We start from the raw sequence: 24,968 nt of genomic DNA on the forward strand, positions 1-24,968 counted from the left end.
GTGACAGCCATCTTGTGTCCACATGGGGCCAGCCATCTTTGACCACATGGGGGCAGCAATCTTGTGTGTTAGAGTGATGGTCAATTTGCATATTACTCTTTTATTAGATAGGATAGAGGCCTGGTGCACAAGTGGGGCCCAGCTGGTTTGCCCTGAAGGGTGTCCCGGATCAGGATGGGGGTTCCCTTGGGGCATGGGGTGGCCTGGGTGAAGGGCCTATAGTGGTTTGCAGGCCGGCCACGCCCCCAGTGACCCAAGCCGAGGCCCTGGTATCTGGGATTTATTTATCTTCTATAATTGAAACTTTGTAGCCTTGAGCGGAGCCAAGCCTCCTGCTTGCTCCATGGCTGCAGCCATTTTTGTTGGGATTTATTTATCTTCTATAATTGAAACTTTGTAGCCTTGAGTGGAGGCCTAGGCCGACCAGGGTGTGCGGAAAGCTTGGCTTCCTCCATCACTAGGGGCAACTCAAGTCTCCGGCTCTCTCCAGCTCTGTGGCTGCCGCCATTTTGGTGGGATTTATTTATCTTCTATAATTGAAACTTTGTAGCCTTGAGTGGAGGCCTGGGCCCGCCAGAGTGTGCGGAAAGCTTGGCTTCCTCCATTACCAGGGAAACCCAAGCCTCCTGCTCACTCTGTGGCTGCAGCCATCTTGGTTGGGTTAATTTGCATACTCGCTCCTGATTGGATGGTGGGCATGGCTTGTGGGTGTAGCAGAGGTACAATCAATTTGCATATTACTCTTTTATTAGATAGGATAGCTACTGTGTTAGTGAGGCTGCTTTGTATAGCTCCTATGTTGGGGCCTCCTATACTAGCTCCTACATTTGCAGATACTTTGTAAGCTACTTTGAAGTACTGTTTTGTCTGATAGCTCCTTGTTAGCAATGGTTACTTGGGCTGCAATAAAGACTCTTCTATATGCCTATATGTCTTTTCATCTAATGTCCAGCGTCCAAGGAGGTCCAGATCCTGGCAGGGGAACTGAGACTCCACAGTTGGCATAGCTGAGCAGAATCAAGGCGGAACTTCCATAATTGGCGTAGTCAAGCAGGTTCAAGGAATAAGTACTCCTACAGATCTTAATTTGCCCAAGCTGTAAGGAAAGCAAATCACCTAAGCTCTGAATGGTATTCATGAAATTTCTTATGAGTCTAGACTTAACCTTGACAGAGAGGGTTAGAACTTCCCAGAGAAAAGTTGTCCCAGAATTTACAGTGAACTTCCCAGATCCCCCTGTTATACAGAATGAACCTAAACTCATTAATCTCCTTTTAAATATTCCCCAGCCAGGACCCAGATTGGAGTCTTCAGAAAATATTGTCAACCACATCTATTTTTTAGTTATCTGACAGGAACTAAACTCAGTTTTGTTTTTGATAGAAATACCAAGGTTAGCATCTGTCAATTGTAACTATAGGACTTCTATCCATTAAGCTTAGCTCCTTTATTTCCAAGTAATATAGGAAGAGCTGGTTTCTTTTCTCTTATCACCTTGTTCTTCCATCAAGCTCTTCTCTTAAACCAGTGGTCAGCAAACTCATTAGTCAACAGAGCCAAATATCAACAGTTCAATGATTGTAATTTCTTTTAAGAGCCAAATTTTTAAAACTTAAACTATATAGGTAGGTACATTGTATTAACTTAATTAGGGTACTCCTAAGCTGGCCTTTGCTAAAAACTCAAGGGGCCAAAGAGCCGCATGTGGCTCGCAAGCCGCAGTTTGCCAACCACTGGCTTAAACCATCTTCCTGGTTTAAGAATAGAGCAGGTGGCTCCAGGTCAGGATCAAGTTGTAAGGTACAAAATAATTATGCATAACCAATTCCAGTTACTCTATATCAGTGCACTAACTGTGACAAGAACAACATTTTTAAAGAATTCAGCAGGAAAAAACAAGAGTTTTCTTTAACAACAAAATTGTTTTTTAGTTCCAGGAAATGAGACTAAAAATCAACTCTTTAATTTATTTTGATAATTTTAATAGAATATTAAATATCCCCAAAGAGGTACTTTTATCAAGTAAAAAGTCTCTATAATACAAAAACAAAAATTTGCTTGCACTTGCTAATACAGGTTTTGGTGTTAATGATAATCAGGGCTTAGAAGAATTAATCTCATTCTTGTCAAATGTTAGACACTTATCCAGAAAAAATATTGACTTCAAACTCTGGCACATTATGGGTTTTAAATATACCCTAATTTCCTATTCCTTCACTTGGGCAGATGTAAATTTTTTGTTTGAGACCATTTGTAACTGCTCAAGGTAAAAGAGGTTTATGACTTACTTTCAATTTTGTATTTGCTGCTGGCATGATAAATAATCCATCAGAAAAATATAAGAAATAAACTAGTATTTGTTGAGAGCATATTTATTAAAGGTATGACATTGGGCCAATAAGAGGAGTTATGCATTATTTTCTCTGAACTCAAGGATCTTACATTTATTTGGGAAGATAAGACACATACATGAAAAGTTGCCTAACAAAACACAGTACAAGATATGTTATTGACCAAATAAATAGAACCATAATGTTTGTGCTATAAGAACTCCAAGGAGAGTGCGATTCCTATGGGCTCAGCTAGTCAAGAAAGACTTTACAGAGGAAGTAGAATCAGGGCCTTAAATATTACATAGGATTCAAATTAACAGCAAGAAATGAAGAGGAAGATGGTACAGATTGTACTGTCACAGATTGTAATGCATAAAACTCCAAACTAAATACAAGGGATATGAAGAATGTAGTCTAGAGTTTAAATGGCAGAGGATGAAAGGGAACTCCTCACCTTTATTTCAGTATTCTCTGCAACCTTTGCAAAATAGGCTTGCATTATGGAAGATTATTGCTAGATTAATTCAGCAGGTAAATTGGTGTCAGATCAGGTAGGTCCTTACATATAAGACAAGAACTCTATTTTATGCATGATAAGGAACTATAATGGTTTTTGAGAAGGAGCATGATGTAAGGAAAATCTTGTTTTAGGAAGATAATGAAGTGACACTCCTATCAAAGCACACTTCTATCCTATGACAGATATTGCTCTAATCCCTATACCTTTTAGAAGATAGATAAGAGCATGTCCCCTCATCATAACTCAGATTTTCCAAATACATACTGTGTATAAGAGCACTGGTTCTGAGATAAGAGACCTTTCACATCAAGAGATTAGTTTTTTAAAAGGATCTCTGGGCTGTGCAATCACCTCCCAGTCAGACAACCATTGAATCTTGCTTGAAGAAAAAATTACCTTATCAGTTAATTTGTTGAGGCCTAACCAGACCTCTGTGATTATGCATGAGGAAAATTAAGATACTACCACAAGATTTAAGCAAGGTTCTAAGTTAAATTAATGCTTTCTGCCTCAAAGAATATACACTGAGTGGCCAGATTATTATGATCTCTGAACCCATAATAATCTGGCCACTCAGTGTATATCCTATATAATAAAAGGCTAATATGCAAATTGTCCCCTTGACCAAGAGTTCGACCAGCAGGCAGGCTGGCCAACCGCTCATGTCCCCTCCCCCTGGCCAGGCTGGCCGGACCCCACCCATGCATGAATTCATGCACCGGGCCTCTAATGTATATATATATATATATATATATATATATATATATATATATATATATATATATATATATTATACACACACACACACACACACACACACGAGTGGCCAGATTATTATGCATTCAGAGATCATAATAATCTGGCCACTCAGTGTATTTCTTCAAGGGCACCAAATGGACCTTATTTATTCCCATACATAGCAGCAATAGGTAGATATCAAAGAGTCCTTAGTCTCAGTCAATTCTTTACCAGCTTTCTAGATAGGAATTCAAGATACCTAGGTCTATACTAATATCTTACCAACCTGATCATCCCATGGGTAATATACTTATGATTATACTAGGGGCCTGGTGCACGAAATTCGTGCACTGGGAGGGTTCCCTCAGCCCAGCCTGCCCCCTCTCACATACTGGGAGACCTCAGGGGATTTCCTACTGATGGCTTAGGCCCGCTCCCTGTTGGGAGCGGACCTAAGCCCCAGTCTGGCCTCCCTTTGCGGGAGGCGACCGGGCTGATCAGGGGAAGGTACCAGCCCCATCACCCCGCTGCTGCAGCCACTGCCAGTCACCGCAGCCACCAAGGTATTTTGATCAACATGGACTCCAGTCCCTTCACCATGAAAAAATGACAACTTTCTTTAAGCATTTTCAAAATGTGTCTTTCATAGAATATGACATTTCTTTCTTTATTTTTTTTTATCCCCACCTGAGGATAAGTTTCCATTGATTTTTTTCCCCTTTCCCTCCAATTGCAGGCTCGGTCCCTTCCCAAGCCTAAAGCCTCCGCCCCAGGCTTTAGGCTTGGGAAGGGGCCCCCCTGCCCCTCCGATGGCCGGCTGGGAGTGACCTGGGTGCTGAGGAGGTTCCTGGGACCCAGGTATGTATGCAAATTAACCGCCATCTTTGTTGGGTTAATTTGCATACTCACTCTGATTGGTTGTGGGTGTAGCAGAGGTACGGTCAATTTACATGTTTCTCTATTGTTAGGTAAGACTAGAGGCCCGGTGCACAAAATTCATGCATGGGTAGGGTCCCTAGGCCTGGCCGGTGATCAGGGTCAATCTGTGGGGCGTCCAGTGGGGCAATTGAGGGGATCCCGCTGGCACCCACCTTGGCTGGCCTGGTGCCGTCCTCTCGCTTGCCCCACCCCCCCCCACACACACCACCACTAGTCACCTCCCTCTGTGGTAGGCATCCAGCAGGGCAATCGGAGGGCAACACCGGCCTGCTGACCAGCTGGCCCTGCTCCCTGCTGCTGCCCACTCACCGGCCGGCCCTGCCTCTCCTGGCACCTGCCTTGGCTGGCCTGGGACCTGTGGGCTGGGGGCACTGGCCTGGGACCTGCAGGCTGGGGACAGCTCCTGCATTGAACGTCTGCCCCCTGGTGGTCAGTGCATATCGTACCAACGGGTCTTTCCACTGGTCGTTTCACCATTCGGTCAATTTGCATATTAGGCTTTTATTATATATGATATTTGGAATTATTAGGTGCTGGTTCTTTTCCACAAGGTTATTTTTTCTCATTCCTACATACACTGAGTGGCCAGATTATTATGATCTCTGAACACATAATAATCTGGCCACTCAGTGTGTGTGTGTGTGTGTGTGTGTGTGTGTGTGTGTGTGTGTATTAGAGGCCAGGTGCATGAATTCATGCATGGGTGGGGTCTGGTCAGCCTGGCGAGAGGGAGGGGACATGGGCGGTTGGCCAGCCTGTCTGCTGGTCAAACTCCTAGTCGAGGGGACAATTTGCATATTAGCCTTTTATTATATAGGATATACACTGAATGGCCAGATTATTATACGTTCAGAGATCATAATAATCTGGCCACTCAGTGTATAGGAGGCAGTACCATTCTGGGGGAGCATGTCTGGCTGGTTATAGAGGTGAGAGGGAGAGACTAACATTTGTGAAATCTATTTGGGGAGATAAAACACATACATGAAAAGTTGCCTGACAAAACACAATACAGGATATGATGTTTGACTGAATGAGTAGAACCATAAAGTTTGTGCTATATGAATTCAAAGGGTAGTGATTCCTGTAGGTTGGGCTGGTAAGAAAGGATTTACAGAGGAAGTAAAGTTTGTGTCTTAAAGATTATATAGGATGTGGGTTGGTGGAAAGGAATGAAGAAGGAGAAGGTACAAGAAAAATCATGAATAATGAACAGGACCTCAAGCTAACTGATGAAAAAGTAACTGGTTCCAACATAAAGTTTGAATGGGAACTGAATAGCAATTACTTGAGGTCAGAGAGCTTATCACTTTCATTTCATTATTCTCTGCTTCCTTAGCAAAATAAGGTTGCATATAGATCATTGTTTGATTCCAAGAGTACAACTAACATTTATTGAATGACTAGAGATTTACAGTTATTTGACAAACGAATTATTCTCTGTCCTTCACTGAAGAGCTGGTCCAGTATAGCTGCTTTCTGTTCAGACTTTAGATCAAGAATACACTAAATCTGGGATTCCAGACAAAACAAAATGCTATACCCACTATGAAGCCTTGATTCCAAAAGACATTCTCAGAGCCACTTTTACTTTTTTTACTCTTCCTGGAAGAAAGCAGCCTTGTGTCTGGAATCTACCTGGTTAACTGTGGCGAGGGTAACATACCTTGGTTAACCTCTATCTTCTGGAATCCAGACCTCACACTTACTGGAGCACTCTGAATGGCACACTGACTTCACTAAGCAGAAACTGTAAGGGTCAAGAACTGTCAACTTTTTTTTTAAATCTCAAGGTGCCGAGTTCATTTGTATGCAGGGAGTATAAAGAAAATGACTGCACATTAAGCAAGCTGATTCAGAGTTCACTTTGCGCACCCAAAAGGCTGGAGGTTGGAAACAAAAACATTTGTATGTACTATAAATGATGTTGGTTGTTAATTCCTAAGGCACTTATTTTCTAGATATTTCATTCTTTTTAGAAACACCAACACTTAAAATACTATAATAACTATCTCAAGTATATCCAGTAAAATCACAGCAAGACAGGGTCATTTTGTGAGTAATAAAACCCAAAACATTCCATTTAAAGCCATACGATGTGGAACTGACATCACAGCTATTTAAGTCAAATACCAGCCAGTATTATAGATTAGACTAGAGGCCCAAATGCACAAAATCTGTGCAAGAGTAGGCCTTACTTCCCCTGGCTGCTGGCACCAGTTTCTCTCTGGCACCCAGGACCCAGGCTGGCTTCCCTCCATCCTGGCTTAGTCAGGAAGGATGTCTGGTCTAATTAGCATATTACCCTTTTATTATTATAGATAATCCTGATAAAATAATCTTAGTTCATAGTACAGCAGGCTGACTACTCTTGGAATGTGAATGTCTGAGCTGGTTATAAATGATTCAGTATAGCACACAAGTCTTTAGAGATTTGCAGATGTCTGCTGCTTCTAGGGATTGAAAAAGAAATAAATATTCCAGTGAGTAAATACCTACCTATATAAGAGAAAGGGACATTTGATCACCTTCATTTTTCAACCTTACAGATTATCCAGAAGGTTTATCATCTCTTGCAGTGGAAACAGAAACATAGCAATTTTCACATTTCCTGCATCTCTAAGACAGGTCAGTATTCTTTCCTCTTTTAAAAATTTTTGTTGTTGTTGCTAATTCTCCTGAGGATATTTTTTCCATTGATTTTTAGAGAATGTGGAAGGGAAGAAGGGAGGGGGAGAGAGCGATAGTAACATTGGCTTTAGAGAGACACATCGATTGGTTTCCTCCCACATGAGCCCCAACCATGGCTGTGGCCGGGGATCAAACCTGCAACCCAGCTAGGTTCCCTTGACTGGGAATCAAACCCACGACCTTCAGTGAGTGGGCCAATGCTCTATCCACTGAGAAACACTAGCCAGGGCAACAGGTCAATATTTGAAGGAGGTACATACAGTGCAACCTGGACTGCTAAGAGGCAATCTTGGGAGGTACTAGCAAATGAGTAAGATTTCACCCTGGTGAACAAGATGTTAAATTCTCCACTCTTGTATTATTCACATAAGTAGAAATTTTAGACATAATTTCCCTGTGTGATGTACTGAAAAAGATGCCTTTATTTCCTGTAAAACTCACACTATTCACTTGGGCTAAAAGACCACCCAAGGTATCCAGAAACAGCCAAACATTCCATTCAGGTTATGTGCTTTCAACCTATGTATTCTAAATCTTGCCTTGGTGCATTTCAGGCCTCTAAGATGATATAGATTATGAACAGGTTATTTTTGCTTGGCTCTAATATGTCAGTTAACAACCTACTCTTATCCACTCACAGGCAAAAAGTACGATCCCTACACTCCAATTCTCCCGAAATGCTACTAATTTGTTCACAGTGGCAGGCAGTCTTACACACAGGATTCTCTTTGGTCTAGTGAAAAGCTAAACAGCCTTCTCTTTGCAGCATTCACGGATAAATAACCTAGTGTAATTCATCATTAAATGGAGAATTTTAGTGATAGAAATATCATGGAGTTCAAAGCTCTGATCTGATAAGCCTTCCAATTTTATTCCCATGGAAAAGCTATTCAGAAGCCTATTGATCTGTTTATGGACTCTTGGGTCTTCACTTTTTTTCCTTTATAAAACCCTGTGTGTACCAGTATGGATATTGTAAGAGACCTTGTATATGTCAGCCACTTTGCTGTGTACTTGATGTGTGTTATTTCATTTAATCCTCATAGCAACTCTGTGAAGTGAATGTTATTATTCCCATGTTACTTATGAGAAAACTGAAGTCCAGAGATATTAAGTTACCTGTCCAACTAGTAAGTGGCTAAACTAAGATTGCAACCCAGGTCTGTCTGACCTTAGAGCATACTCTTACCACTATGCCACTACATTTAAAAACCTGACTCAGCTTATTTACTGTGTACTTTCACTTACAATCAAAGGTTAAAAAGCGAGAAGAATTAAATGTTTTTTTTCTCCAAAGACCTGATGAAATATTTGATGTTTAAGTGAGACAACTTGTATGACAGTATTTGGATTTCAGTTATCCATGCTGTGAACCTCTCACATATTCTTATTTTCACATTTTACTATGGATAGTCTATGAAGCATTTGAAATGTTAACAGATGTTAAAAAGGAATAAAGTTCTCTAGTGAAATAAATTTAGGAAACCCTGTATAAGCAAAATTAGAGAGTTGCCTTTACCATAAGGATTCTCAAAACTTGTAGTATACAAATGAATTTTGTAACTCTTTAAGAAGAGGATGTAGTAGTTCTCTGAAACTATTTGACTAAACTTATTTTATTATGTGCAGATCATGGAACATTGTCTTTCATGCAGTACTTATCGGGACATATAATATGCTAAGTAACCTTGTCAATCCCCAAAAGTAGAATAAGTTTACCCAAACTTATATTAACATGTAACTTCTTTTCAGAACATCTTGAGTAAATATTAAATCATAAAATATATTTTTATATGATTTCTTTGATAAGCAAAATTGCTTTTAATCAATGCTTTTCCCAGGGCAATTTGTTAAAATAAATTAATTAATTTTTGTGGGAACAACAGTCTTATTCAGATAATAGAAATGTATTTGGGAACATAGGATGAAGAGTAGGAGAATCATTTCAAAACTTAACAAAATATGAAAAAATTTTAATGTATATGGATAATTACTATAGTGAACTTTGTAAAAGTTCCAAATAAAAAACAACCTGAATGTCCATCAATAAAAAAATGGTTGAATAAATTATATATGTCCAAACTATTAGATACTTTATACATGTTTTCCTTTGTTTTATTATAAAAGTTTTAAAAATTAAAGTATGAAGGCTACCCAACTATTTACAACTTAGAATTAACAAATGCTAACATATTTTTATTTTGACTCAAATTTTTGTATATAAAAATTATTGCTATAAATTTTACACAAAAATATACTGATTCTACATGATATTTTCTTCAAAATGAAAAGAAAAACTTGGAGAAATTTGAAAATATATAGAAAACAAAAAATGTAACGTCCTTAATTTATAAAAATTTTGGAAAGCAGTAAATAAAGATAAACACAACAGTTAGAAAATGTGCAAAGGTACAATTGACAAAATACTAGTAAAAGTTAACATTAAAAAGGAACATAAACTTGTTCAACTTCACTAGAAAGAAATACAAATTAAAATATCCCAAAATTGCCCAGCCAGCATGGTTCAGTGGTTGAGCATCGACCTATGAACCAGGAGGTCACAGTTCAATTCCCAGTCAGGGCATGGGTGGGCTAGACTCCCAGTGTGGGGTGTGCAGGAGGCAGCCGATCAATGATTCTCTCTCATCATTGATGTTTCTATCTCTCTCTTCCTCTCCCTTCCTCTCTGAAATCAGTAAAAACATATAAAAATTAAAAAAAAATAAAAAATATCCCAAAATATAAAATTTGTCTACTGAAGCAGCCAATTTGTATAAATTAGTGTACCTAGTGTTGGCAAGGATATATGGAAAACATGTGTATTTTAAATTTTTCATTGAATTTAGTGGGGTTATATTGGTTAATAAAATTATGTACATTTCAGATGTATAATTCTATGATACATCTATTAATACATTGAGTGGCCAGATTATTATGATCTCTGAACACATAATAATCTGACCACTCAGTGTATATCCTATATAATAAAAAGCTAATATGCAAATTGTCCCTCGACCAGGAGTTCGACCAGCAGGAAGGCTGGCCAACTGCCCATGTCCCCTCCCCCTGGCCAGGCTGACCAGACCCCAACCTCGCACGAATTCATGCACTGGGCCTCTAATATATATATACACACACACACACACACACACACACACACACACACTCAACACACACTGAGTGGCTAGATTATTATGCGTTCAGAGATCATAATAATCTGGCCACTCGGTGTATATTTTATTATGTGTTTACCAGCCAAAGTCTAATCTCATTAAGTCACCATTTATCCCACATTTACCTTCTTCTACCTGCCCCCACCACCCTTTTCCTCTGGTAACCACCATACTGATGTCTGTCTCTATGAGTTGTTTTGTGTGTTTGGTTTCTTTTGCTTAATCCCTTCACCTGTTTCACAGAGCTTCCCAAACCCCCCTCTGACAGCTCAGTCTGCCCCTTGTATTGAGTCTGTTTCTATTTTTTTTTGTTTATTTTGTTCATTAGATTCCACATATAAATGAAACCATATAGTATTTGTCTTTCTCTAGCTTATTTTACTTAGCATAATACCCTCTAGGTCCATGCATGTTGTCACAAAAGATAAGGTTACATTCTTTTTTATTGCTGAGTGGTATTCCCTTATGTAAATGTACTGCAGCTTTTTAATCCACTAATCTACTGATGGGCATTTGGGCTGCTTCCAAATATTGGCTATTGTAAATAACACTACAGTGTGCATATATTTTATGGATTCAGGGCTTTGGATGTGGGTAAGAATGGACACCTTGGCTGTAGCTGCACAACCCAGTGCCTGTCTGAATCTTGTACAAGATCCTCTAAGGGAGAATTTCTCTGAATGTCCCAGGTCTGAGCAGCACTGCAATCCCCCTATGGTACTGAGCTTAACTGCACAGAGCCACTGGGAGTTGGAAGTACAGGCCAAAAGAATCAACAGGTTTGTGGATCAGGCACTAGTTGTGCATGTGAGTGTAGGAAGAATGGCCACTATTCCCAAGCTACACAGATCAATGACTTTGTGAGTCTCTGCCAAGACATTCCCCAGAATAGGAGCATACCAAAGATGCTATTGAATGCAACCAGCAGTCCTTTTGGCAGGACTCAAAATCAGCAGGTTGGTGTTGCCTGTAGTTGGAGAGCCAGGCTAGTGCACTTTGCAGGCTGCTCCTATAAGAATAGGAGTACTCAACCCTGGGAAGATGGTATATGGTGGCAGTGTAGGATAGAAACAAAGCACAGGCACCTTTGTGGTTCACCCTCCAGATCTCTCCTAGGGCCACTCCACTCAGATCTTCTCTGTATGACTCCCATAGTTACTCAGTTGCCTTACCTCTACATAGCCCTGGGTGAGTGTTCAAGAGCCACACCCTGTGCACTGATCCTTGAAAAGGGCACCTAGGTTTATAGCAGACTCCCTCTTCTTCCAGGAAGTCAGAGTCCCCACTGATTTTCATTGCCAGATGATATTTGGACTCCTATTCCCAGCTCTGGTGCTCTGGGTTTGAAAACCTGGTATGGGGTTAATGCTGCACTTCTCAGGGGGGACTTTTAAAGCCTAGATATCCCTCCAGGTTCTCAACCACCGCACATGGGAGTGGGAGCCAGCCCTTTCCAGATCTCTACCCCTCTTACCAGTCTCCATGTGGCTTCTTCTATAAATACTTGGTTATAAGACTTCTATTCAGGTAAACTTCAGTTGGTTATTCAGGTTGATTGCTCTATAATTTAGCTTTAAAACCAGCCTGGCTCTGGGAGGATATGAGCATAGTTTCCAACTACTGCACAACCATCTTGCCAAAGGAGAACAGGTGCTCTTAGATACTACCGAGGTAAGGTTAAATTCACAGATCATTTTTTATGACAAATTGGCAACATAAAAACCTCAAAATTTTATTATAATTTTATCTGATAACTTCATTTTAGGTATGTATTTTAATTAAATAATCAGGTATTCATCATCAATTTATTATAATAGCAGAAAATTAAAAACAAAATGAAATACCTAAAATTGGAGGAATGATAAAGTAAATAGCTGCATCATTGTGGTGAAATATTATATAGTATTGAAAGTAAATTATTTTTATAAATAATTAAGACCTTGAGAAGATGGTGGCAGGCAGGACGGAGGTGAGGGAGAGGGTGTGAGTGAATGAGGGGGAAAAAGGAGAGTTTGTGGATGTGTGTGGTGTGTGTGTGAGTGAGGGATGGACAATTAAATCTGGCAGGAGTAGCAGGGGCTGGCAGACCAGGCTCTCCTGAACAGGGAGCACCTACCACCACTGTGGGCACTCCTTGGGCTGCAGGACTTGGGCATGGAGCCCACATCATCTTCAAGGGGAGAGCAGCCTCTTCTAGGAACTCATCAGCACTATCACCCAGACAGCCCCTGGACACTTCCCATGACCCTGCAGCCACTCCAGCCCAAATCCTGCTGCCCCACCCACAGACCTGCAGACCCTAGGACCTCCACTTCCAAGGGTGCATGCTCCCACAGCAGAAAGTGTCACTTCCCCCTCCACAGTGGCTGAACTCCTGATGCCACAGTTGTGCTTTTCCAGCACCACATTTGCACTTTCCAAGCATGCTGAGCCCACCACTCCACAGGCCACTAGTGGCTGCTGCCGCTGGGCACACTCCTATCCAAACAAGGACCCACTGCCCTAGAAGTAGAAATTCTGAACTCCCCCTTCCTGGATACCTCCCCAAAGTCACCTCAGTCTCACGGATTCAGCGCCAGGGCTCCTCTGAGTGCCTGAGTGCACCACCACTGGGTGCGTGCAAACCCAACCAAGGGCACAAGACCCCCAGCAGTAGAAATATTGACTTCCCCCACTCCCAGCTGCCTTCCCACAGGCACCTCAATCACGCGGCTTCAGCGCAAGGGCCCCTTTGAGTGCACTGCCCTGGCTATTGGCCCTGGGGTAACCATGTAAGCCACCACTGGGCACGTGCGAATTCAACCAAGGGTGCAACAGCAAAAACTGAGTTTCCCCACATCACAGCTGAAGACTTCTGGACTCCACAGTTATGCTCTGCTAGCTTGCAGGCCCCCTGAACCCAAGACTACAAAGGCGGCTCTTGGGTTCCTCTGTGAGCCCCCGCTGGGCGCACTCTTATCCAAACAAGGGCACACTGCCCCAGCAATAGAAACTCTGAATTCTCCCTTTCCAGATACCAGCTCACAGACACCTTGGTCACACAGCTTCAACACGAGGGCCACGCTAAGTGTGCTGCCCAGGCAAACAGCTCCCAGGTGCTTCTGTGAGCTGCCACTAGGTGCACTTGTATCCAACCAAGGGCTCAAGGACTCGCAGCAGAAACTTGGACTTCCCTCTCCTCAGCTGCCAACCTCCAGTCACTGCAGTCACACCGATCCAGTATGCAAGCCCCCTGAGCCCACTGCCCAGGCAGGTGGCCCCCAGAGGCTTCTCTGAACTGCTGCAAAGCACAACCCCAGATGCTGGCATCAAGTCCCCGTGGTAGTGCTGCTCCGGCACAAGGGCCTCCTGAGCCCACTGCCCCAGAAGATAGCTCCTGGGCACCTCTGTAAGCAGCCATTGGGCATGTATATCCAACCAAGGGCACACATCGCCTGAAGCAAAAACTGGGACTTCTCCCTCCATGGGGCTTGAGGCACACCACAATCACTCCAATCAAGTGTGTGGGCCCCACAAGCTCAGCCCCCAAGCAGATGGCTCCTGGGACCCTCTGTGTGCTACCACTGAGCCTGTGCCTCTCCAACCAAGAATGCACAGCTCCCTCAGTAGGACTCAAGACATCCGTCTTCTGGTGACCTACCTCTGGACAGCTCCGTGAATTACTGAAGATTTGCTTCCCTGGACAAGGTCACATTATTTAAAACACAGAGATTCCCACATCTCCAGCTGCTGGATCCTGAATGCCCTTGTGATTCAGAGACACCCACCCACCCCTACTATCATGGGCTCTGCCCCCCCATAGGGAGTTGCAGAGTGACGTTAATCTAGCAAGAGTCACACCACACCAGTGAAAGCCACAGTACCTGAGCCTCAGGCCCCGAGACTCCTTCCTCTCAGGCCATGGACTCAGGGAACCCACAGTGAGCACATACAAGTGAGAACTCAGACAACTTTTCCCACAAGAGGCAGAACCACAATCACATCCCAAACAGTGTGTACAACGAAGCCAGGGGTGAGTCACATTGCCAAACTGAGACAAGAATTCATCCATGAATAAGAAACACATTCAAGATCCAACTACATCAAGAGAACCCAAATAGCTCAAGTAGGGAGCTCTGCTAGATCACCAAGCCCAGGAGACCTGAGAGATCACACCTCTAGCACCACCACCAAAAGAAACTGGGTAGCAAAGCAGTTGGATCTAAGAAACAGAAATAATTAAAACATTACAGCAAAAAATGGGGAGACAAAAAAGCAATCCCCAAAGGAAAGAAAAGGAAGAATCACCAGAAAGGTAATTAAATGAAATAGAGGCAAGCAACATGTCAGAGAAATAATTCTGAGTAATGGTTAAAAGGATGCTCAAATGGCTGGATGACAAATACACAGAGAATTATAAGGAGCTGAATGAGAATGTCACCAACATGAAAAGGAACCAAGAGGAAATGAAGAATGACATAGCTGCAATAAAGAACACAATGGAAGGTTTAAACAGTAGACCGAAAGAGGCTGAGGACCGCATCAGCTAATTAGAAGACAAGGTAGGAAAAAACACACAAACACAGCAACAACTGGAAAGAAAACGTAAAAAGAAAGAGGAGAGCCTAAGGGAGCTTTGGGACAACGCAAAATGAAACAACTTCCACATAATAGGGGTGCCATAGGAGAGGAAACTGAGCAAGGAATAGAAAACCTGTTTGAAGAAATAATGACAAAAACTTTCCTTATATTGGCAAGAAAAAAAAACATGCAAGTCCAAGAAGCACATAGAGTCCCAAACAAGTGGAATCCAAAAAGACCTACACCAAGAACATCACAATTAAACTTGCAAACATCAACAACAAAGTAAGAATCTTAAAGGTTGCCAGAGAGAGACAGAAAGTTACCTACAAGGGATCTCCCATTAGAATATCAACTGATTTCTCAACAGAAACACATCAGGCCAGAAGAGAATGGAATGAAATATACAAAGTGATGTAAAGCAAGGGACTGAATAGAAGAATACTATACCTAACAAAGCTATCATTCAAAATTAAAGGTGGATTGAGGGGTTTCACAGACACAAAAAAAAGGGCTAAGAGAGTTTATTACCACCAAGCCAGCAATGCAAGAAATGCTAAAGTGACTGCAGTAAAAGAAAAAAACAGAAAGGTAAGAAGGAAAACAAACATTAAGAATAAAAATTACAACAAACAAGTACATGTCAATAAAAAAAATAAATGCAAATGTACTAAATGCTCCAATCAAAAGACATAGGGTAGCTGAATGGATAAGAAAACATGATCCATATATTTGCTGTTTGCAAGAGACACACCTTAGAACAAAGGATTCACACAGACTGAGAGTGAAGGAATGGAACATTTTTTTTTTCAGACAAACGACAATGAGAAAAAAGTTGGAGTTGCAATACTTATATCTGACAAAATAGACCTCAAAGTAAAGGCCATAACAAGAGATAAGGAAGGCCACTTCATAATACTAAAGGGAGCAATTCAGCAAGAGAATATAACTCTGGTAAACATATATGCACCCAATATAGGAGCACCCAAAAACATAAAACAACTTCTGGAATATATCAAGGGAGACATCAATAGCAATACAATCATAATAGGGGACTTTAATACCCCACAGACACCACTGGACAAATCCTCTAAACAAAAAATTAGCAAAGAAACAGCAATCTTAAATGACTCCCTAGATCAGATGGACTTAATTGACATCTTCAGAACATTTCACTCAAAGCTACAGAATAAACATTCTTCTCAAGTTCACACGTGACATTTTCAAACATAGACCACATATTAGGATACAGGAAAAGTCTCGTCAAATTCAAGAAGATAGAAATCATAACAAGCATCTTTGCAGATAATAATAGCATAAAACTAGAAATCAACTACAATAAAAACAATGAAAAAAATCAAACAGTTGGAGGCTAAAAAGCATGCTATTAAACAATCATTGGGTTACCAAAGAGATCAAAGAAGAAATAAAAAGCAAGCTGGAGGAGAAACCAAGATGGCGGCATAGGTAAACACCTAAACTGCTGCCTCACACAACAATTTCAAAACCACAACTAAAAGACAAAACGGACATCATCCAGAACCACAGGAAGGCTGGCTAAGTGGAAATTCTACAACTAGAAGGAAAGAGAAAACCACACTGAGACTCAGAAGAGCTGCAGGAGGCAGAGGTATGGAGACGCATGCACGGAGAGGACGGGTGGCTGAATGCACAGGCGGCTGAGTGCATGGCTGACTTTCTCAAGTGGGAGGGAGACAAAAGGTACCGACTGCACTGAACTCCAGTTCCAGTTGAAACTCTGGGGACCCAGACTCATTCAGGGAGAAAATGGACTGTCTGGCAGCTTTCTCTCAGAGGTGCTTGCAGTGATTACCACGGGACACTGAGACACAAGGGCCTATTAGGGCAGGGCTTATGGGAAACCAATGCTGTCTGCTCCACCCAGAGACTCCGCCCCACTCAAGCTGAGCACAGAGGCTTTTGCAAGTCTTCTCCCATAAGGGTGTCTCCAGCACAGAAGTTCTCCCAGCATAGACACAGCTGATCTTCACAGCCAATTGGCCTGGAGGTCAATTCTTCCCAGTGATACCAACAATAATCAAGGCTTAACTACAACAAGACTGTACACACAGCCCACAAAGAGGTGCACCAAGAGTGTCCACCTCAGGTCACTGAGGAGGCTGAGCCACTGGGCCCTGTAGGACACCTAGCACACAAAGCCACTCTGTCAACTCAGGGAAGCAGCCAAAATTCAGAGACAATGAAACAGATCACAAATGAAAGAAATGGAGGAAAGCAAACGACTGAATATAGAGTTTAAAACCACGGTTATAAGGTTTTTCAATAATTTTCTAGAAAGTGCCGATAAATTTATTTAGACCCTCAGGGATATGAAAAAGGACCAACTAGAAATTAAGCATACACTGACTGAAATAAAGAATATTATACAGAGATCTAAAAGCAGACTAGAGGATCGCAAGAATCAAGTCAAAGATTTGAAATACAAAGAAGCAAAAAACACTCAACCAGAAAAGCAAAAAGAAAAAAGAATCCAAAAATATGAAGGTAGTGTAAGGAGCCTCTGGGACAATGTCAAGCGTACCAACATCAGAATTATGGGGGTGCTAGAAGAAGAGAGAGAGCAAGATACTGAAAACCTATTGGAAGAAATAATGACAGAAAACTTGCCCCAGCTGGTGAAAGAAATAGATTTACAAGTCCAGGAAGTGCAGAGAACCCCAAACAAAAGGAATCCAAAGAGGACCACACCAAGACACATAATAATTAAAACGCCAAGAGCAAAAGACAAAGAGAGAATATTAAAAGCAGCAAGAGAAAAACAGTTACCTACAAGGGAGCACCCATATGACTGTCAGCTGATTTCTCAACAGAAACTATGCAGGCCATATGGGAGTGGCAAGAAATATTCAAAGTGATGAATAGCAAGAACCTACAACCAAGATTACTCTACCCAGAAAAGCTATCATTCAGAATTGAAGGTCAGATAAAGAGCTTCACAGATAAGAAAAAGCTAAAGGAGTTCATCACCGCCAACCCAGTATTATATGAAATGCTGAAAGGTATTCTTTAAGAAGAGGAAGAAGAAGAAAAAGGTAAACATAAAAATTATGAATAACAAATATACATCTATGAACGAGTGAATCTAAAAATCAAGTGAATAAAACAATCTGATGAACAGAATAAACTGGTGAATATAATAGAATCAGGGACATAGAAAGGGAGTGGACTGACAATTCTCAGGGGTAAGGGGTGTGGGGGGTGAGGGAAGAGACTGGACAAAAATCGTACACCTATGGATGAGGACAGTTGTGGGGGGGGGCGTAAGGGCAGAGGATGGGGTGGGAACCGGGTGAAGGGGAGCTATGGGGGAAAAAAGAGGAACAATTGTAATAATCTGAACAATAAAGATTTATTAAATTTTTTTAAAAAAAGCAACCTGGAAACAAATGACAATGAAAACAAAACAGTCCAAAATCTGTGGGACACAATGAAAGCAGTCCTGAGGGGGAAGTTCATAGCTCTACTGGCCTACACAAAAACACAAAAAAAAGGTAATAAATTATCTAACCTTACAACTTAAACAATTAGAAAGAGAGCAACAAGAAAAGCCCACAGTTACCAGAAGAAGGAGATAATAAAGATCAGAGCAGAAATAAATGACATAGAGACAAAAAAAATACAAATGAACAATGAAACGAAGAGCTGGTTCTTTGTAAGGATAAACAAGATGGATTAACCTCTAGCCAGGATCACCAAGAAACAAAGAAAGAGGACCCAAATAAAAAAAAATCAGAAATGAAAGCGGCAAAGTAAGAACTGACCCCACAGATATACAAAGGATTGTAAAAAAAAAAAAAAAATACTACGAACAACTCTACTCCAAAACACTCGATAACCTCAATGAAATGGACAAATTCCTAGAAAAACACAACCTTCCAAAACTTAACGAGGAAGATTAAAAAATCCTGGATAGGCTGGTAACTACTGATAAAATTGAAACAGTAATCAACAATCCTCAAGCAAACAAAAGCCCTGAACTAGATGGCTTCACAGGGGAGTATTACCAAACATTCAAAGAGACCTAAAACTAATCCTTCTCAGATGATTCCAAAAAATTCGAGAGGAAGGAACACTTCCAAGCTAATTCTATGAAGCAAGCATTACCCTAATCCCAAAACCGGATAAAGATAATACAAAGAAAGAGAATTACAGGCCAATATCCCTGATGAACATAGATGCTAAAATCCTCAACAAAATCCTAGCAAACCAGATCCAGCATTACATTAGAAAGATCATATACCATGACCAAGTGGGATTTATTCCAGGGATGCAAGGCTGGTTCAATATCCACAAATCAATAAACGTGATACATTACATAAACAAAATGAGAGATAAAAATCACATAGTCTTATCAGTTGATGCAGAAAAAACATTTGATAAAATCCAACACCCTTTCTTTTTTTGTTGTTGTTTTTTTTAGTTGATTTCATACTTTATTGTAACAAATACAGTATAAGTCTAAATTAATTGGCTTGCAGCATTGAAAATAAACTTTAAATGAACAGAAGGATATAGGTAACTATGCCTTTCCAAATATTCTAAACACAAAAACATACAGGTTGGATGGGGCACATTGCTATAACTATTAACTAGGACAAGGTGGGTATATCCTCTCTTCACACAGTAATAACATTTCTAGTTCATGCCCTAAAGGATAGAATGGCACCAACCTTATGAGGGTTAATGTGAAAGTTACCGCCTAGAGGTATTCTCCCTTAAATGTCACCCAGAACAGTATTACCCCTTTAATTCATCAGACTCCAGACTCAGGGTCATAAAATAAGCACAATAAAGTGCCCTTTGTGCCCTCCAATTGTCAACAGCCTCCCTCAGAACCATTCATCACCATAGGTGATAGATTCCTTGTCTTTTTCCTGTTTCTTTTGGCTCTTGACTCTATAAATAATTTCCTGTTAACAGTTTTGTCTCACACTCTGGAAATGATGTTTCCTGTGTCTTCTGTGGCCTTGACTTCTGACTTCCCTTCTTGACCACAAGAATGATATATACCCCCTTAATTACATTGCCTCTAGCTTCTCTGAGTAGACATCTCAAATACTGTAGCCTGGGCCAGGAAATCTACAATTCCTTAGCAAAACTTTCATGTAATCAGCTTTGTCATTTAGTTTACCCTGAATATAATGTAGTGCTTTAGTATGTACATGATGTTTTCATTTACATTATTCATTTGTATTATTGTTATCCATAATAAGCAGTTTAGATTCTCAGAGTAAATATAGTATTTCCTTTTTTAAAAAAAAAAATTTTAAGGAATTATATGTGAACATATCTTGCCATTGCCCCCCCACCCCACTCCCATACATGCCCTCACCCCCCAATGTTTTGCATCCGTTGGTTACTCTTATATGCATGCATACAAGTCCTTCAGTTGATCTCTTATTTCCCCCACCTCTCCCTAACCTTACCGCTGTAATTTGACAGTCTGTTTGATGCTTTACTGCCTCTGTATCTATCTTTTTGTTCATCAGTTTATAATGTTATTCATTATCCACAAATGACTGAGATCATGTGGTATTTTTCTTTCATTGACTGGCTTATTTCACTTAGCATAATGTTCTCTAATTCCATCCAGGTGCCTACAAATGGTAGTAATTCCTTCTTTTTTATGGCAGCATAGTATTCCATTGTGTAGATGTACCATAGTTTTCTGATCCCGTCATCTGCTGACAGGCACTTAGGCTGTTTCCAAATCTTAGCTATTGTAAATCGTGCTGCTATGAAAATAGGAGTGCATATATCCTTTGTGATTGGTGTTTCTAGTTTCTTAGGATATATTCCTAGGAGTGGGATTACTGGGTCAAATGGGAGTTCCATTTTCAGTTTTTTGAGGAAACTCCATACTGTTCTCCACAGTGGCTGCACCAGTCTGCATTCCCACCAGCAGTGCAGGAGGGTTCCTTTTTCTCCGCATCCTCGCCAACACTTGTCGTTTGTTGATTTGTTGATGATAGCCATTCTGACAGGTGTGAGATGGTATCGCATTGTCGTTTTGATTTGCATCTCTCGGATAATTAGTGACTTTGAGCATGTTTTTATGTGTCTCGTGGCCTTCGATCTGTCTTCTTTCAAAAAGATTCTATTTAGGTCCGTTGCCCATTTTATTATTGGATCATTTATCTTCCTTTTATTAAGTTGTATAAGCTGCCTGTAGATGTTGGAGATTAAACCTTTATCAGTGATAACATTTGCAAATATGTTCTCCCATACAGTGGGGTTTCTTGTTGTTTTGTTGATGGTTTCTTGTGCTGTGCAAAGCTTTTTATTTCAATGTAGTCCCATTTGTTTATTTTCTATTTGGCTTCCATTGCCGTAGGGGCAGTATCAGTGAAAAAGTTCTTTTGGCATATGTCTGAGATTTTGCTGCCTGTGGATTCCTCTAGTATTTTTATGGTTTCCCGTCTTATATTTAAGTCCTGTATCCATTTTGAGTTTATTTTTGTGTATGGTGTAAGTTGGTGATCTAGTTTCATTTTTTTGCATGTATCTGTCCAATTTTTCCAACACCATTTATTGAAGAGACTGTCTTGACTCCATTGTATGCTCATGCCTCCTTTGTCAAATATTAATTGCGCATATTGGTTTGGGTCGATATCTGGATTCTCTATTCTATTCCATTGATCTATATGTCTGTTCTTGTGCCAGTACCAGGCTGTTTTGAGGACAGTGGCTTTGTAATACAGCTTGAAATCTGGTATTGAGATCCCTCCTACTTTATTCTTCTTTCTCAGGATTGCTGTGGCTATTCGGGGTCTTTTTTAATTCCAGATGAATTTTTGGAGAGTTCTTTCTAGGTCTGTGAAATATGCCGTTGGTATTTTAATGGGGAGTGCATTGAATCTATAGATTGCTTTGGGTAGTATGGACATTTTAATGATGTTGATTCTACCAATCCATGAACATGGTATGTACTTCCATCTGTTTACATCTTCCTCTATCTCTTTTTTCAGTGTCCTGTAGTTTTCCGGGTATAGGTCTTTTACCTCCTTGGTTAGGTTTATTCCTAAGTATCTTAATTTTTTTGGTGCGATGGAAAATGGGATTGCTTTTTTAGTCTCTCTTTCTGTAAGTTCACTGTTGGTGTATAGAAATGCCATAGATTTCTTGGCGTTAATTTTGTATCCTGCTACATTGCCCAATTCATTTATTAAGTCTGTTAGTTTTTTGATGGAGTTTTTCGGGTTTTTTATGTACAATATCATGTCATCTGCAAATAAGGACAGTTTTACTACTTCTTTTCCAATTTGGATGCCTTTTATTTCTTCTTCTTGTCTAATTGCAGTGGCTAATACTTCCAGTACTATGTTGAACAGGAGTGGTGAGAGTGGGCATCCCTGTCTTGTTCCTGTTCTTAGGGGAAATGGTTTTAGTTTTTGCCCATTGAGTATGATGTTAGCTATGGGTTTATCATATATAGCTTTTATTATGTTCAGGTATGATCCTTCTATTCCCACCTTGTTGAGAGTTTTTATCAAGAAAGGGTGTTGGATTTTGTCAAATGCTTTTTCTGCATCAATTGATATGACTATGTGATTTTTATCTCTCAATTTGTTTATGTGATGTATCACATTTATTGATTTGTGGATATTGTACCATCCTTGCATTCCTGGGATAAACCCTACTTGGTTATGGTGTATGATCTTTCTGATGTACTGCTGGATCCGATTTGCTAGAATTTTGTTGAGGATTTTGGCATCTACATTCATGAGGGATATTGGCCTGTAATTCTCCTTCATTGTGTTGTCTTTATCTGGTTTTGGTATTAGGGTGATGCTGGCTTCATAGAGGGAGCTTGTAAGTGTTCCTTCCTCTTGAATTTTTTGGAATAGTCTGAGGAGGATAGGTTTTAGTTCTTCCTTGAATGTTTGGTAAAACTCTCCTGTGAAGCCATCTGGCCCCGGGCTTTTGTTTGCCGGAAGCTCTTTGATGACTGCTTCAATTTCTTCCATAGTTACTGGCATGTTGAGCTGTTTAGATTCTACCTGATTAAGTTTTGGAAGGTTATATTTTTCTAGAAATATGCCCATTTCCTCCAGGTTGTCCAGTTTGTTGGAATAGAGTTGTTCATAGTATTTTTTAACAATCCTTTGTATTTCGGCGGGATCTGTTGTTATTTCACCTCTTTCATTTCTGATCTTGTTTATTTGGGTCCCCTCTCTTTGCTTCTTGGTGAGCCTGGCTAGAGGTTCATCAATCTTGTTTATCCTTTCAAAGAACCAGGTCTTGGTTTTGTTGATCTTTTCTATTGTTTCTTTGGTCTCTATGTCGTTTATCTCTGCTTTGATCTTTATGATTTCCTTCCTTATGCTTACACTGGGCTTTTCTTGTTGCTCCTTTTCTAACTCTTTAGGTTGTTGGGTTAGGTAATTTATTACCATTGTTTCTTGTTTTTTGCAGTACGCTTGTAGAGCTATGAACTTCCCTCTCAAGACTGCTTTTGCTGTGTCCCATAGATTTTGGATTGTAGTGTTTTCATTGTCATTTGTTGCCATGATGTTTTTTATTTCTTACTTGATCTCTCTGGTAACCCAGTCATTCTTTAATAGCATGCTGTTTAGTCTCCATGTGTTTGATTTCTTTGGGTTGTTTTTATTGTAGTTGATTTTCAGTTTTATGCCAGTGTGGTCTGAGAAGATGCTTGATATGATTTCTATCTTCTTGAATGTAAAGAGACTTTGCCTATGTCCCAACATATGGTCTATCTTTGAAAATGACCCATGTGCACTTGAGAAGAATGTATATTCTGTGGCTTTGGGGTGAAATGTTCTGAAGATGTCAATTAATTCCATCTGGTCTAGTGAGTCATTTAGGATTGATGTTTCTTTGCTGATTTTTTGTTCAGAGGATTTGTCCAATGGTGATAGTGGCGTATTAAAGTCTCCTACTATGATTTTATTGCTGTCAATCTCTCCCTTGATATCTTCCAGGAGTTTTTTTATGTATTTGGGTGCTCCTGTATTGGGTGCATATATGTTTACCAGAGTTATTTCTTCTTGTTGGATTGCTCCCTTTAGTATTATGAAGTGGCCTTCCTTATCTCTTATTATGTCCTTCACTTTGAGATCTAATTTAAAAGATATAAGTATTGCTACCCCAGCTTTTTTTTTTTTTCAGTTCCATTTGCCTGGAAAACCTTTTTCCATCCCTTCACACTCAGTCTGTGTGGTTCCTTTTTTTCTGAGGTGGGTTTCTTGTAGACAGCAGATATATGGGTCGTGTTTTCTTATCCAATCTGTTACCCTATGTCTCTTGATTGGGGCTTTTAATCCATTTACATTTAAAGTTATAATTGATAGGTGCTTATTTGTCGCCATTCCTATTCTTTACCCCTGTGTTCCTTCTTCGCTTCCTATTTCTTTTCTTTTTTACAGCAGACCCTTTAGCATTTCTTGCATTGCTGGTTTGGTGGTAATAAATTCCCTTAGTCCTTTTTTGTCTGTGAATCTCCTGATTTCACCTTCAATTTTGATTGACTGCCTTGCTGGGTACAGTATTCTTGGATTCAGACCCTTCCTTTGCATGACTTTGTATATTTCATTCCATTCCCTTCTGGCCTGATGAGTTTCTGTTGAGAAATCAGTTGCTAGTCTGATGGGGGTTCCTTTGTATGTAACGTTCTGTCTCTCTCTTGCTGCTTTTAAGATTCTTACTTTGTCGTTGGTGTTTGCCAATTTAATTATAATGTGCCTTGTCGTCGGTCTTTTGGGGTTCATTTTGCTTGGGACTCTGTGAGCTTCTTGGATTTGTGTGGGTATTTTCTTCCCTTTATCAGGGAATTTTTCTGTCATTATTTCTTCAAAGAGGTTTTCTATTCCTTGCTCAGCTTCCTTTCCTTCTGGAACCCCTATTATGCAGATGTTGTTTTGTTTTGTGTTGTCCCAAAGTTCCCTTTTGCTCTCCTCCTGCCTTTTAATTTTTTTTTTTCTAGAAGTTGCTCTACTTGGGTATTTTTTC

The 24,968-nt window shown here is 40.3% G+C and overlaps 1 protein-coding gene across 3 annotated transcripts in view; it reads left to right on the forward strand.

The window, feature by feature from the left end:
- The window catches only part of ZDHHC15 (zDHHC palmitoyltransferase 15), a 441,448-nt gene that overhangs the window by 310,309 nt on the left and 106,171 nt on the right, over nt 1-24,968 (forward strand). For all 3 annotated transcript variants that reach the window (XM_080652621.1, XM_080652622.1, XM_080652623.1), the window contains one exon: nt 7,080-7,158. In XM_080652621.1, coding sequence (XP_080508747.1) covers nt 7,080-7,126 — 47 coding nt within the window. In that variant the 3' untranslated portion in view covers nt 7,127-7,158. The remainder of the gene's footprint in view (nt 1-7,079; nt 7,159-24,968) is intronic.

This window comes from Plecotus auritus, assembly GCF_963455305.1.
Source record: "Plecotus auritus genome assembly, chromosome: X".
NCBI lineage: Eukaryota > Metazoa > Chordata > Mammalia > Chiroptera > Vespertilionidae > Plecotus > Plecotus auritus.